This window comes from Marmota marmota, unplaced genomic scaffold, assembly GCF_001458135.2.
Source record: "Marmota marmota marmota unplaced genomic scaffold, marMar, whole genome shotgun sequence".
Lineage (NCBI taxonomy): Eukaryota > Metazoa > Chordata > Mammalia > Rodentia > Sciuridae > Marmota > Marmota marmota.
The window spans coordinates 6,674,363-6,687,535 of record NW_026000001.1 but is presented as its reverse complement, the minus strand read 5'-3'; the positions used below and the strand labels follow the sequence as shown (position 1 = coordinate 6,687,535).

General features: G+C 58.8%; 2 protein-coding genes across 5 annotated transcripts in view; one reads left to right on the top strand and one right to left on the bottom strand.

The window, feature by feature from the left end:
• Phrf1 (PHD and ring finger domains 1) overlaps positions 1–9,638 on the top strand; it is a 30,096-nt gene extending 20,458 nt beyond the window's left edge. Inside the window, exons 10-18 of one of the 4 annotated variants that reach the window (XM_015503381.2) lie at positions 1,389–1,528; positions 3,445–3,626; positions 3,854–3,970; positions 4,424–4,575; positions 5,030–7,666; positions 7,942–8,096; positions 8,262–8,519; positions 8,715–8,843; positions 9,311–9,638. In XM_015503381.2, coding sequence (XP_015358867.1) covers positions 1,389–1,528; positions 3,445–3,626; positions 3,854–3,970; positions 4,424–4,575; positions 5,030–7,666; positions 7,942–8,096; positions 8,262–8,519; positions 8,715–8,843; positions 9,311–9,454 — 3,914 coding nt within the window. In that variant the 3' untranslated portion in view covers positions 9,455–9,638. The remainder of the gene's footprint in view (positions 1–1,388; positions 1,529–3,444; positions 3,627–3,853; positions 3,971–4,423; positions 4,576–5,029; positions 7,667–7,941; positions 8,097–8,261; positions 8,520–8,714; positions 8,844–9,310) is intronic. The other 3 variants (XM_015503382.2, XM_048807941.1, XM_048807942.1) reach the window with 3 other exon arrangements.
• Positions 9,639–9,951: 313 nt separating this feature from the next.
• Irf7 (interferon regulatory factor 7) lies at positions 9,952–13,053 on the bottom strand. Its single transcript, XM_015503383.2, has 9 exons — positions 12,655–13,053; positions 12,405–12,567; positions 12,106–12,319; positions 11,787–11,875; positions 11,533–11,710; positions 11,227–11,316; positions 10,605–10,994; positions 10,395–10,513; positions 9,952–10,314 (listed from the first exon to the last, which is right to left on the bottom strand). The coding sequence occupies exons 1-9, from the start codon at positions 12,672–12,674 to the stop codon at positions 10,159–10,161; spliced, it is 1,419 nt and encodes a 472-aa protein (XP_015358869.1). The 5' UTR covers positions 12,675–13,053; the 3' UTR covers positions 9,952–10,158.
• Between the last annotated feature and the right edge of the window lie 120 nt (positions 13,054–13,173).

Below are 13,173 nucleotides of genomic sequence, written 5' to 3'. Positions count from 1 at the left end.
CTCCCATCATTTCCCAATCCGAACTTCTCAGGTTAATGACGGTTGGGATTTCCTCAGGATTCGGAGCTGCTTTGGGCAACTGGAAACCTGGGGTGATGGGTTTAATGTCTGGGCACCGAATACTCTGAAGTGCTATGGGGATTCTGCTTTCCCTCCCTCCCTCCTCCTTCCTTCCCTCCTTCCTTCCCTCCTTCCTTCCCACGTGCTGAGGATCAAACCCAGTGCTTCACGCATGCTAGGCAAGTGCTGTTCCACTGAGCCACAATCCAGACCATATGATAAAGTTGAACTTAAAGGTTGGATGCAGTAAGAGATGGCAGTTAGTACACGATAATGAAAGTCACGTGGATGTGGTCTCTCCCACAATATCTCCTGCACTGTGCCTGCTCCCCTGTGCTGCCCAATGGGCTCCTTCGCAAGGATCCCTCTGGCACGGGTGTTGTAGATCTGATTGCCAGAGCAGCTGCCAGGTACCCAGTCATGGCCAGGTGGAATGGGATGGCTCAGGATTTCACCATGCTACCCAAAACGATGCCAGTTTAAAACTTAGGTGCACTTTCTTCTGGAATTTTCCATGTGATCTGCTCAGACTGTGGTTGACTGCATGTAACTGAGGCCGTGGAAGGGAAAGTGCAGGTGGGTGCATCCACACTCCTCGCTTGGTTACTAGCTAGAGGCCCTGGGGGAAGACGTGCCTTCCTGCACCATCTGCAGCCTGCCCTAGGCTGATCTTTCTTCTTTCTTCACCAGGTCTGCGGTCCTCCAGAGCAGGTCAGTTAGGGTTTCTGGCCTTGTTGGCAGACTCGGCCAACAAGCATGTTGGGCTCCTCTGTTGGACTGGCTTCCCTCCCGCTCTGAGTCTTGGAGGGGCCCTAGAGCAAGAGTCCATGGCAGTGAGAGGAGGGGGTCCTTGGCACTGGTTTTTGTCGCAGAGGGTGCAGTGTACTCACTCTTTTCCAGTCTCTAGAGCTGTGAGTGACCGCGTCACAAGTGGCCACGGTGGGGTCATTGTTGCCTTGACTCTTGGTTATCAGTGTCTGTTTCTTCTTATCCATTCTTGTTTCATAATCACATAAAATATTGAAGGAGTCTAAAAGATCTAGATTACTCAGGGAAGGTGAGGCCCTTCCTGTTGCTCCCCCTTCCCTCCCTCTCCCCTTAGGGATACATTATTCTTTAAATGTTTATGGCTTATTTCGGCATTTTAAAAGTCCAAGCCAGGGCTGGGGTGTAGCTCAGTGGTAGAGCGCTTGCCTATTGTGTGAGGTCGAGTTCATTTGCCAGCACTGTGAAGAAAGAAGGGGGAGAGAATCAGTCCCAGCCAGCATGCAGAGTCCTGTGGGGAGGGACCCAGCACAGGGCACAGGTATTCCTCATTGTCTTTCCAGGGAGACGGAAGAAAGTGCCGGGAAGAAGGAAAACCCAGTCCAGGTCTTCTGTAAAAAGTAAAGGTGCCAGCACAAGATCTAAGAAGCGCCAGCGTCACGGGAAGAGGAGGAAAGGGAGAGTCCCGAAGGCCCAGGTGAAGGTGGCGTCCTGGTATTCTGCCGGCTGGGGCTGCCCTGCGGGGCTCAGGAGGAGGCCTAGCTCCTCAGTGGCTCCCTGAGACCAGCCAGGGCCTTGGTGCAGCTGGAAGGTGCAGAGACATTCTAGGCCCTCGGGCTGGCTGTGCCACAGCCCTGGAGCCTGTCCTGGGGCAGAGATCACCATCTGGGCTAGCCAGCTGCCAGGGCAGTGGGTGGCCAGTCAGAAGCCAGTAGAATGGGCGAGGACACACCCTTGCTGGCATCAGTAGCCCCTCTTTGGAGTATGAGCAGCCTGTGTCCAGCAGGCCCTTCTCAGGAGCCTTAGACTCGGTCAGTGTGAGGCAGGCGTTCACCACTTTGACATCTGGGAGAGAGAGCCCTGAACTGCATGCAGCCCTCGACCAGGTGTCTGCCGCATCCCTGGAATTTGTACTCAGAGTGGTTGTCCTGATCAGTGTCTGGGGTGAACATTTGTATAAGCACATTTTAGTTTTAAATGGAGTTTGAACATCTGGTCTGGTGATTCACTGAGATCAGAATCTGGAGTAAGGAGCCACTGAAGCTGTGACAAAGGGGACCGTGTCTGGTGGATGCTGGTCCCAGCTCTGTGGCTCCCAGGGCTCACGCTGCCCTCGACCTCTGGGGCCTGGCCATGTCAGTGCCGCCCCCTCCAACACCCAGGGCGCTCCAAAGGCTCCTGGGCTCCACCCTGATCCACTCTGAGTTTACCTTCTTCATCTGCCTATTTCTGTTTTTTCCCCTAAGTTTAGTTTAGTTTTGTTTTGTTATAGGCGGACACAACATGTTTATTTGTTTATTTTTTGCCAGGGATTGAACTCAGGGACACTCGAACACTGAGCCACATCCACAGCTCTGTTTTTGTATTTTATTTTGAGACAGGGTCTCGCTGAGTTCTTAGCACCTCCCTTTTTGCTGAGGCTGGAATTGAACTTGTGATCCTCCTGCCTCAGCCTCCCAAGTTGCTGGGATTACAGGCGTGCACCACCGCGGCTGGCCTTTTTTTTTTTTAGTTGTAGTGGACACAATACCTTTATTTTATTTTTATGTGGTGCTGAGGATCGAACACAGTGCCTCACACATGCTAGGTGAGCACTCTACCAATTGAGCCACAACCCCAGCCCTTTTTTTATATATATATTTTTAGATGTTGATGAACCTTTATTTTATTCATATGCGGTGCCGAGGATTGAACCCAGTGCCTCACACATGCTAGTCAAGTGCGCTGCCTCTGAGCCCCAGCCCTCATCTGCCTATTTCTATAGTTCCTTTCTTCTTCTGGGACTGCTCTGTCCCCTCTCTGTCTAGAGTCTAGAGGAAGGAGCGTGTGACTCTTGGTTCACGCATTTCGTGAATAAGTACAGTGGAAATGATGTTTCGAGTCCACATCTGCTGCTCACGTGGTTGTCAACAGACAGCTGTTTCAATCATTGGTTGAGGTTTTTTCCCTCTTGTTGAGGGACAAGTGGGCGCGGTGGCAAACACCTGTAATCTCAAAGGCTCAGGAGGCTGAGGCAGGAGGATCACGCAAGTTGAAGGCCAGCCTCATCAACCTAGCAAGGCCCTGTGTAGCTTAGTGAGACCCTGTCTCAAAAGGGCTGAGGATATGGCTCAGTAGTTCAGTGCCCCTGGATTTCATTCCTGGTACCACAAAAAAAGGAAAGAGATGATAGAGATAATTTAGTGCCACCCAATGGCCAGCTGAGTTTATGCTTTCACTGGGACGTCAGGTGTACTCAGGTCAACCTCCGAGGCTCACCCTTGGTGCAGACGCAGCCCATGGCTCTGGGTGGTGTCTGTTCAGCCGGGGGTGGGTCCTGCTGACAGGAGCTTCTCCCTGTTGCTCTCTTCAGGTTGCAACGTCAATGATCATTTATTCTTTTTCGATACTTTGGTTCAGAATGAAGTCACGGCTCGTTCTCGAATTGCTCGGACGCTGGGCCTCTGTAGGCCTGTCCGAGGTACCTGTATGCCATCAGTGTACAAGCCAGTGGACCCCTCCCTGGGGCTGATGCGGGCAGATATTGGAGCAGCTTCCTTGTCACTGTTTGGGGACCCCTACGAGCTGGACCCCTTTGACAGGTGACTGTGCAGGGCGACCACCAATGTGGCCCACTCCCCTTCCCCCTGGGAGCCATGGGCATGGGTAAGCCTCAGGTTTCACATTCACAAAATGAGGGTAGCAGCCCCTGCCCCCAACCCTCCTCGGGTTCAGTGAGGCGACACAGAACTTGGAGGGGTCTCCTGGGCCTGGGCTGAGCCTGGGGCACAGGCTCCCCTTTCCCTTGCCATGTGTCCTCCTCTAACAGTGAAGAGCTGTCTGCAAACCCTGCCTCTCCTCTGAGTACGAAGCGGAGGGTCCTGTCCCGCTCAGCTCTGCAGTCTCACCAGCCCGTAGCCAGGCCCATCTCCGTGGGGCTCTCCAGGTGTGTGGCAGTAGAGACTTCTGGGAGGGACAGGGTGGTGACCCCAGTCTTGGCTGTAGCCTTGCCTCTAGTGGTACTGCTGCTTGGCCCCTTGCCTTAGTAATCCTAGCTACTTAGGAGGCTGAGACAGGAGGATTCAAGTTCAAGGTCAAACTGGGAAACTTAGATCCAAAATTTAAAAAAAAAAAACAGACTCAAAATAAAAAACAGAAAGGACTGTTGTAGCTTGGTGGTAGAGCTCCCTGAGTCCTATCCCCAGGACCAAAAAAAAAATAAAAATAAATCAGAGACTTAACCAAACCAACAAAACGGGCAGAGGTACTTAACTGCCAGCTTTTGCCTGGCAGTGGGGTGGGGCACTAGTGTCAGGTGATTTCTGTAATAAAGCTACAAAAATTTGGTGGGAAGGAGGCCCGTTAGATGGCAGGGCCCGCTGTGCATCTCTGCCCACAGGAGGCCGCTCCCTGCCACCCAGGAGGAGAGCGTGGAGGAGGCACCTGTCCCAGACCTGCTGGGGAGCATCCTGTCAGGCCAGAGCCTACTGATGATGAGCAGCGCGGACGTGGTCATCCACCGGGACGGCTCTCTCAGTGCCAAGAGGGCAGGTGAGAGGCCCCTTCCTCAGCAGCCATGGCAGTGGAAGCCCTGTCCTTGGGCTGTGCTCTGGCTGGGGGCGAGAGCACCGAGGTACCAGAGGCCCAAACATAAGCAGAGGGAGAGTGCAAGGTTCTATCACTTCCTGTGAAGGGAACGGTGGCTTTGCAGAGCAGCTCGCAGACCCTCCTGCCTGCCAGGCCAGCATGGTGCTGACCCACAGTGGTGTCACCCAGTGCAAAAGAAAGAAAACATCAGCAGGTTTCACCTGCTCAAAACGAGGGTGGCAGTCCTGCCCCTGCCGCTCCTCCGGTTCAGCAAGGAGGAGGCAGCACACTGTTCGGGTCTGCCTTGCGTGGGCTACCCTTCCTGTGGCCCAGCGTCGGCTCTGATGGTAGTACAACAAGTCATCAAACTTCTTAAATCAGTGGTGGCACAACTGGTGTCTGGCCTTTTTGTTTCTAGCTCCAATTTCTCTTCAGCGGAACTCGGTGGGTGTGTCCGGAGGTGAGGAAAGGTCCAGGCCCAGGGACAGCCTGCAGACTGGAGTACCATCCTCAGGGATCCCGGCTAGCAGACTCACAGGAGACAGGCCGCAGAGCTCAGGGCTGAGCGGCCAGGCCAGGTCGGCCCCACAAGGAGGTGTGCCTGTACGGCTGGGTGCCTCCCCGGCTCCTGGATCAGGCCAGGCTCAGAACCTGTCAAACGGGAGTGGGCCTAGCTTGCGACAAAGTGGCAGCCCCTGGTTTAATGGCACCAGCAAGCAGTCCTTATCTCTCGGTTCTGCCTCATCTAAGATCTCCAGCCGTTGCTCCAACTCTCCATCAAGAAATGTAGCCCTAGGGCACACCCCAAAACCACCTCCTCGGAGGGCCGCCATCTCCGAACTGCCCAGGATACCGAAGATCCAAAGGGACGGCACTGGCAGCAGGCAAGACGCAGCCCCACCCCAAGGACAGAGTGTTGAGATCCCCAGCACCTGCATCAGTCGCCTAACAGGCAGGGAGGGCCCTGGGCAGCCAGCGCAAGGCCGGGCAGAGAACGAGCCCAGCAACAGGGGCCCCCAGGACCCCGGCTCACACACAGGCAGCTCCCGGCCCCCAGCTCCCAGCTCTCATGGCAGCCTAGCCTCCCTGGGGCCCTCGAGAGGAAAAGGTCTTGGGTCCACCTTTGAGAGCTTCAGGATCAACATCCCTGGAAACACAGCACATTGCAGCCGACTGTCCAGCCCTGGCTTCTGCAACACTTTCCGGCCTGTGGACAGCAAAGTACAGAGGAAGGAGAACCCTTCCCCACTGTTCTCTATCAAGAAGACGAAGCAGCTCAAGAGTGAGATATATGACCCCTTTGACCCCACGGTTTCTGACTCAAGCCCTCCCAGCAGCAGCCCTGAGAGTCTTGGCCCCAGCCTCCTACCATCGGAGATTACAAGAACCATCTCCATCAGCAGTCCCAAGGCCCCGGCATTTCAGGCTGTGCGCTGTGTCACCTCCTATACTGTGGAAAGTGTCTTCGAGACCGAGGCGGAGCCCCCTGTGTCCAGTGTGCTGACGCTCCGGGGTGAGGGGGCCGCTGAGGGGGCCTCTGATGCGGAGCCAGGAGAGCTAGGTGAGGAGCCTATCGAAAGCCGGGGCCCTGCTGCCCGGGCACAGAGACCATCCCCCCAGGACCCCTGGGATGACGAAGATGGGGCTGCCCACGGCACCTTCTTTGGCTCTGAGGAGCGGATGGTAACCTGTGTGACTCTCCTGGAGCCGGAGGCCTCCCCTAGCCCAGATGCGCCACAGGCAGCCACCCACAGGATTGTGGAGCTGCGGGCCCCATCCCGCTCCCGCTCCACCTCCAGCAGCAGGAAGAAGGCCAAGAGGAAAAGGGGGACCAAGGAGCACCGGAGGACACGCTCCAGGACCCACTCTGGCTCCAGAGACAGGACCTCACGCTCGGCTTCACCCTTGGTTGAGGAGCACTCTAGGGGGCGCCAGGCCAAGGGCAAACACAGGAGGTCTTCCAGTGACCGTGCCAGCAGCCAGGAGAGAGCAAAGAGGAGGAAGGCCCAGGACCGGAGTAGGGAGCGGAGGAGAGACTCCAGGGGACGAGGCCGGAGGAGGTCCCGGTCACGCTCAGGAAGCCCCGGCAGTTCCTCCTGCGAGCGGTATGGGAGCAGGAGAAAGAAGAGGCGACAGTCGGGGTCCAGGTCTCGTGGGAGGGACTGCTCTCCACCCAGCAGCCTGGAGAGGGCCCGGAGGCACCAGCACCAGCGGGAAAGGAGCCGAGAGCGGCCCCACAAGGAGAGCACAGGCCGGGCCCGAGAGAGAAGGAAGTGGAGGCCACGGTCGCCCAGCTCAGAGCACAGGGCGCGAGAGCCCCGGCAGCCACGTTCCCGAGAGAAGCGGCCCCGCTCCCCGGAGAGGAAGGGAACTGCCCAGGAGGCGTCCCCGGTGCCCGCTCTGCAGCAGGAGCTGAGGCAGGGTGGAGACCACTCAGTAACTGCACCAGTCCCAGCAGAGACGGGCATCGTGGCCGAGGTGGTTGTGTCTGGCCAGGTGCTCCCACAGGCACCCCCTGTCCTGGAGGAGCCAGCTGAGTGTGCACCTGAGGACCTGGATTATGGGGCCTCCGTGGAGGCGGGCCACGTCTTCGAGGACTTCTCAAGTGAAGCCATCTTCATCCAGCTTGATGACATGAGCTCACCTCCTTCCCCTGAAAGCACTGACTCCTCCCCAGAGCGCAGCTTCCTGCCCAACCCTGCATTGCCCCCAGCCACGCAGGCACAAGACCCCACCCTGGCTGCCATCCAGAGGGAGGTGTCGCTGATCCACAGTGAAGACGTTGTGCACCCCCTGCCCCGGGCAGAGGGACCCCCAGAGCAGCGCCCACTCAGGCAAGGCTTGGCAGAGAGCACTGTCATGGCCCCCAGCACCCTGGGTGTGGCACCAGCAGAGGAGGACAGCCCCTCAGGGAGTGGGGGGCTGTGCCAGGTGGCCGGGCCTGAGGGAGCAGCGGTGCAAGCCCCCCTGCTGCGGTCCCGAGCCTTGGTGAAACGCGTCACTTGGAACCTCCAGGAGTCTGAGGGGGGCGCCGTGGCCCCGGACAGAGGCTCAAGTGAGTATGTGCTTCTGTGGCTGAGCAGGCAGGGTGCCCTGTGGGTGGAGCACCCTGTGTGGGTGGGGCAGGGAACAGCCACCCAGGGGCCCCCACCTCCCTGGCTCTTCAGACTCACAGGAGACAGGGCCTAGCCCCAGTAGGCCCAGGGAGGACCTTGGGCTTGACCTTGTGGTCCCCACTGCCAGTGCTTTTCTAGGGTTCCAGCTAGCAGGCTGTGTTCTGGCCGAGGCTGGTCCCAGGGCACCCACCTCCCCTGTGTGTTGGACCCCCAGGGACGCCACTTCACAGGCCACAGAGGCCGCGGGAAGAAGCCTGGGACACTGAGGATGGGGGCCCCATAGGCGACACTCAGGCGCTGATCTCTGAGCTGCCACCTCCCAGCCACATACTCCTAGAGCCTGGATTCCCTGACATGAACCCCTCTCAGGTAGGTGCCAGGCTAGAGGACATGGGCCACACGGCCACATCAGCTAGGACCAAGGCCTTCTGGTGCCGTTTCATTTCTGCCCTGCCCCCTGTGCTTCGGGAGCGGGGCTGCAGAGGGGGATTGCCAACCCTCGGGCTCTGCACTCGGCGGGTCATTCTTGTCCAGGTTTACAGCTCCAACATGCCTCCCGGCTTGGCTCAGCCTCCAGGCATCCCACCGTACACGCTGATCAGCCAGCCCTCAGTCCAGTGTATTCTACAAGGGAGCCTTCCTCTCGCGGGCTGTGGGGTGGCCCAGAGTGTGGCCCCTGTGCCCACCGCACTAGCTACAGCCTCAGAGCCGGCTGGTCAAGCCAGCACCACTGACTTGGAGGAGAGGACGGCCACTCCCAGGCCAGCCGCAGAGAAGACCAGGAAGGAGGAAGTGAGTGCCACTGGCCCTTCCCAGGGTTCCTGGGGCTGAATTGAGGAGCAGAAGCCAGCCCAGGGGGCTCCGTCAGGATGGTGGGAGCTACTGGGTTTGCCTCTTGCTTCTGGGCTGAAATGGCTCCCAGCACCATGGGGCCTCGCACCAAAGGCCCTCACCTGCCATCAGTGTCACGGGTGTCTTCCCTCCTAGTACATGAAGAAGCTGCACATGCAGGAGCGAGCTGTGGAGGAGGTGAAGCTGGCCATCAAACCCTTCTACCAGAAGAGAGAGGTGACCAAGGAGGAGTACAAGGACATCCTCCGCAAAGCTGTGCAGAAGGTGGGCTACAGGCACCTGTGCCCTTGCTGGGGAGCCCTGAGGTCTTGGGCAGCATGGCCCGGCAGGAGGCAGGTCACTGCTCTTTCTTGCCAAGACAGACTTTCAGGGTCCGTAAGTATAGCTTGGGCCTGGCCTGCCAGACCATGTCCTGACTGAGGCCTTGGGTCAGTTCTCTCTGTAGCTGCCCCTCACTCATGAGCATTCATGCTTTTGAAAAAGCTAAAATAACGCATGGCATTTAAAATGGCCCTATCCATGCCCAACTTGCAGGTGGTAAATGCCCTGGGGGGATCTGTCTACAAACCTGTGACACTTGGGGCACCCTCAGCAACCCTGTGAGGTGGTAGACAGATGGCACGACCCTGTAGGCAGAACCCTGGGCCCTGCTCTGTGGGCATGGAGGCTCAGGCCCTGTTGCTGCAGCGTCTGGCCTGAAGCATGTTGGGTAACCAGATCTCACTCTCCAGATCTGCCACAGCAAGAGTGGCGAAATCAACCCTGTGAAGGTGGCCAATCTGGTGAAGGCCTACGTGGACAAGTACAGGCACATGCGTAAGCACAGGAAGACTGAGGCTGGGGAGGAGCCGCCCGCCCAGGGGACCGAGGCCTGAGGCCCGAGGCCCGAGGCCCTTGAGCCTTTGTGACAAAGGCCTGGGGCCACCAGCACTCCTGCCTTTGGGCTCCCGTGATGACACCGGTCTGCACCTGTCTTGCTCTGGACTTTTTTATATGTATATTATAGATACACTGTTTCCATTGTGTTCTAATTTATCAAAAATGGCTTATCTTTAGAAACTTTCCTGTGGCCTCAGTACTTGGAAGGTGAAGCCTTTGGTGATAGTCTGGGGCAGGGAGAGACTCCTGGATCCTTTTCCAGGTGGCCTCCTTTGTCTCTGTTTTAGCAATTTCTCTATTTTCAGTTTTAAAATCGCCTTCTGCCCCTTCAGGTAATTGTTCCAGGTTTGCACTCCACCAGCTGCTTCCCAGGAGGCAGAGCACAGTGCTCCAGACCTCCAGGCAGGACAGGTACCGCTGGGCACACGATGGCACCTCCCCAGCTCTCCTGGTGGACCAGCTTTCCCCCACACCCAACTCAGGGGCGTTTGTATCCAGCGAGTGGTTTATTAGCACTTCAGTGTGTCACTTGAGTGCGCGATAAACAGAAGAGTGGGCATGCAGGGGAGGTCTGCAGTGTGCTTCCTGGGCTTCACCTCCCTTGCCAGGGCCCTGCATGTCTGGTCAGTACTGCCAGCAGGGAGAACAGGACAGCACTGGTTCTCGGCACTCTTCTGTTGGGGGCGGCTGGGGTAGGGGGCTAAGCTGGCTGTTCCAGCTCCATGAGGAAGTGCTCAATGTCATCGTAGAGGCTGTTGGTGCTTGACAGGGACAGGCTGAGGCTGCCACTGTCCAGGGAGGACACGCCCTCACGTTGCACACCCTCCAGGTGCACCCGGCACAGCCATGGCTCCAGCTGCAGGGGGGCATCTGTCAGGGCCCTGGTGACCTGAGGGCCAGGCAGTCCCTTCTCACCCTCCTGGCCCCGGGCCTCACCTTCACCAGGACCAGGTTCTTTTCCTTGGGCCTCCCTGCTGACAGGTCCTGCCCAAAGCCCAGGTAGATGGTGTAGTGTGGGGAGCCTTGGCGCCTTCGTGTCCGGAATTCCCCCAGCTCTGCAGGAGGTGGCTCTGGTGAGCAGGGTGGGCAAGGCTCCCAGGGGAATACCTAGAGTCGGCCCACTTCCCAGGCAGGTGCCTCACTGACCTCGGAAGAAGGTGCTGAAGTCGAAGATGGGGGTGTTGCAGTTGCGCTCCAGCAGCTGGGCTGGGCTGGAGGGGCTGGCAGAGCCCAAGGGACTGCCCACCTCCCAGTACACCTTGCACTTGCCCATGCGCCGGGCCCACAGTGCCAGTCCGCGCTGCTCCAGCTGCAGGCCAGGGGTCACATGCTGCAATAGCTTCTCCGTGTAGTGCAGCTGCTTCTGATCAGGGAGCTCAGCAGGGCTAGGGAAGACCACCTGCTGGGGCTCCGAGGCCCTGATGGCTGGGCCAGGGGGTCCATACAGGAACACACAGCTGGGGTGCCCCACCATTGCCTGCAGCACTGTGCGTCCCTTGTACATGATGGTCACATCCAGGGCACCTGGGCTGGGATCTGCATACACCAAGCTGTGAGCAACAGGTGTGTGCGGAACAGGTGGTACCCAGCCACCTCCCCCTGCGGTGCCCTGCTAGCAAAGGGTGCTGTCATAGGCTCTGCTGCACGCGGGGACCCTGGGGGCCGTACCCTGGCCTGCATCTGGGAAGGGCTGAGTTGGTTCCTGTCCCCAACCCCCTTCCTCCCCATCCCCATCCCCATCCCTACCGCAGGTTCTCGAGCTTCTCACCTGTCATAAGGGCCATGTGTTGAGGCCTGGGGCTGGGGACAGCTTCCACTGCCCGTGCTGTATGAAGCGCCTCCAAAGGGCACTCTGGGCCTGAAGGTGACAGTGCAACACCCAAGTTGCCCAGCTGTGGTGGCTCTGTTTCTGCCGGACTTGCCCTTCGTGGTGCCCCAGCACCCCACATCCTCCTCAAGGGCCCACCCCAGGACACTGGGTCCCTTTCCCTCTCCCCAGGGTCTCTGCTGTCCTGTCTGCCCCCTTCCCTCGGTACAGCCCCTGCAGAACAGAATGGCCCCTGCTGTCCCTCACCAGAAGGCCCCGGAGGGGCTGGGTCTACCCGCCATGCAGCCTCCATCAGGGGGTCCCCCAGGAGGCTGTGCTGAAGAACCTGGAGCAAGAGGTCCCCTGTGTCACCTGCTGTGATGGGCAGAGGGCTTGGGGCTTGCAGCTTAGTGTCTCCTGCCAGGAATGGTCCTAGGGGCCCACCCTGCAAGGGGAAGACAGTCTGGTGTAAGCAGCTCCCAGCCCCAACGACCAGGGGCAGAGATGGGCAGAGCCTGTACCTGTGTAGGCAGGACACCTTCAAGAGCCTCTTCTTCCCCCTGATAGACAGCTGGGCCTTCCGAAAGTGGGGGGCCAGTTGGACCTGGGGCTGGCGTAAGACCTGGTTGTGAATGTCCCGAGTACCCCCAGGTCCCAGCACCCTGCTCCTTCCTTGCTGTTAACCTCTTCCCCTCAGTGACCTGGCACCTGGTGCAAGGCCTGGGGCTTTAAAGCAGGACACCCCAACATGGGGCTGGACACCTGACCTGGAGGCCAAGATAAGGCGGAGCCCTCTACCCATCCACCCACCTTCCTGTCCAGCCTGGGGGGGTTCCTTACCTCTCCACTCCAGCTCAGGGTTGAGCGCGTACACCTTGTGTGGGTCCACAGGGTCCCCTGAGTTGTCTTGCAGCATCCGGAAGAGCCGGGTGCTGTGCAGTGCGCATCGGAAGTTGGTTTTCCAGCCCGCACGCTCTGCAGCCTCAGCCTCTGGGGGTGTCCTGTCGCCCCCGCCAGTGTTGGGTGGCCACCTGCCTCGGGCCACTGCCCAGGCCTGGGAAAAAACAGAAAACACAGGCCGAGGGGTGGAGCCTTGGGGCCCCAGACAGGTCCTCCGTGGGAGTGGGGCTGGGCCCCACCTTGAAGATGCGGGCGTCTGCCTCTCCTAGGTCCTTGCGAGCAAAGTGCTTCCAGGGCACCCGAAAGACCGTGTGGGCGTCGTCCAGCCACCGCAGCCCCTCGTAGCAGCCGCTGCTGACCTCACCCAGAAGCCACTCTCCAAACAGAACTCGCTGGACCCCCCTGCGGGTGGGGTAGCCACGCTTGGTCAGGGCCCAGCGCCAGGCCCAGGGATCACATGGGGAGGGAGGGCAGGCTGGCAGTTCTCACCTCTGAGGAACTACAGCCATTGTTCTTTATACACGGTCAGTCTGGGAGTCAGGGTGGCCCTTCACTGAGATTCTGGGCAGGGGCAGTGGCAGGTACTATCACAGGTGAGATACGGGTTCCTCGTGTGTCACTTGAGGTGTCAGAGTGTGGCCACAGTGTGGCCAAGGTGTCACAAGTGTGACCCAGGTGTGGAGAGTCACAGATGTGGATTGAGGGCTTCTAACCACCTCTGTTGCCCAAGTGTGGATTCCTGGGCCAAGGTGGAGATAGGTGTGACGACAGATGTGGCGAGAGCGCACACACGTGAAGTCACAGATGTTAAGCCAGCGTCCAGGCCTGGCAGAGCTCACAGGCTGGACCCTGCAAAGACAAGATGGGAAAGCCCGTGTGGAAGGGCAGGGTCAGAGTCCAGGAAAGCGAAACTGAGCTTCGCGGGGAAACCGAAACCTAGAGGGCGGGGCGGCGGGTAGGCGCCCTCCCACGGCCGGCGGTCCACCGTCCACCGTCCACCGTCCACCG

Excerpts from the sequence above, each read along its gene's own strand:
- Irf7 (XM_015503383.2), bottom strand. The coding sequence starts at position 12,674 with ATGGCTGTAGTTCCTCAGAG. Across the intron at positions 11,711-11,786 it reads AAGGTGTCCTGCCTACACAG|GGTGGGCCCCTAGGACCATT; the intron begins GTACAGGCTCTG and ends TTCCCCTTGCAG. Across the intron at positions 10,514-10,604 it reads CTTCAGCACCTTCTTCCGAG|AGCTGGGGGAATTCCGGACA; the intron begins GTCAGTGAGGCA and ends CACCTCCTGCAG.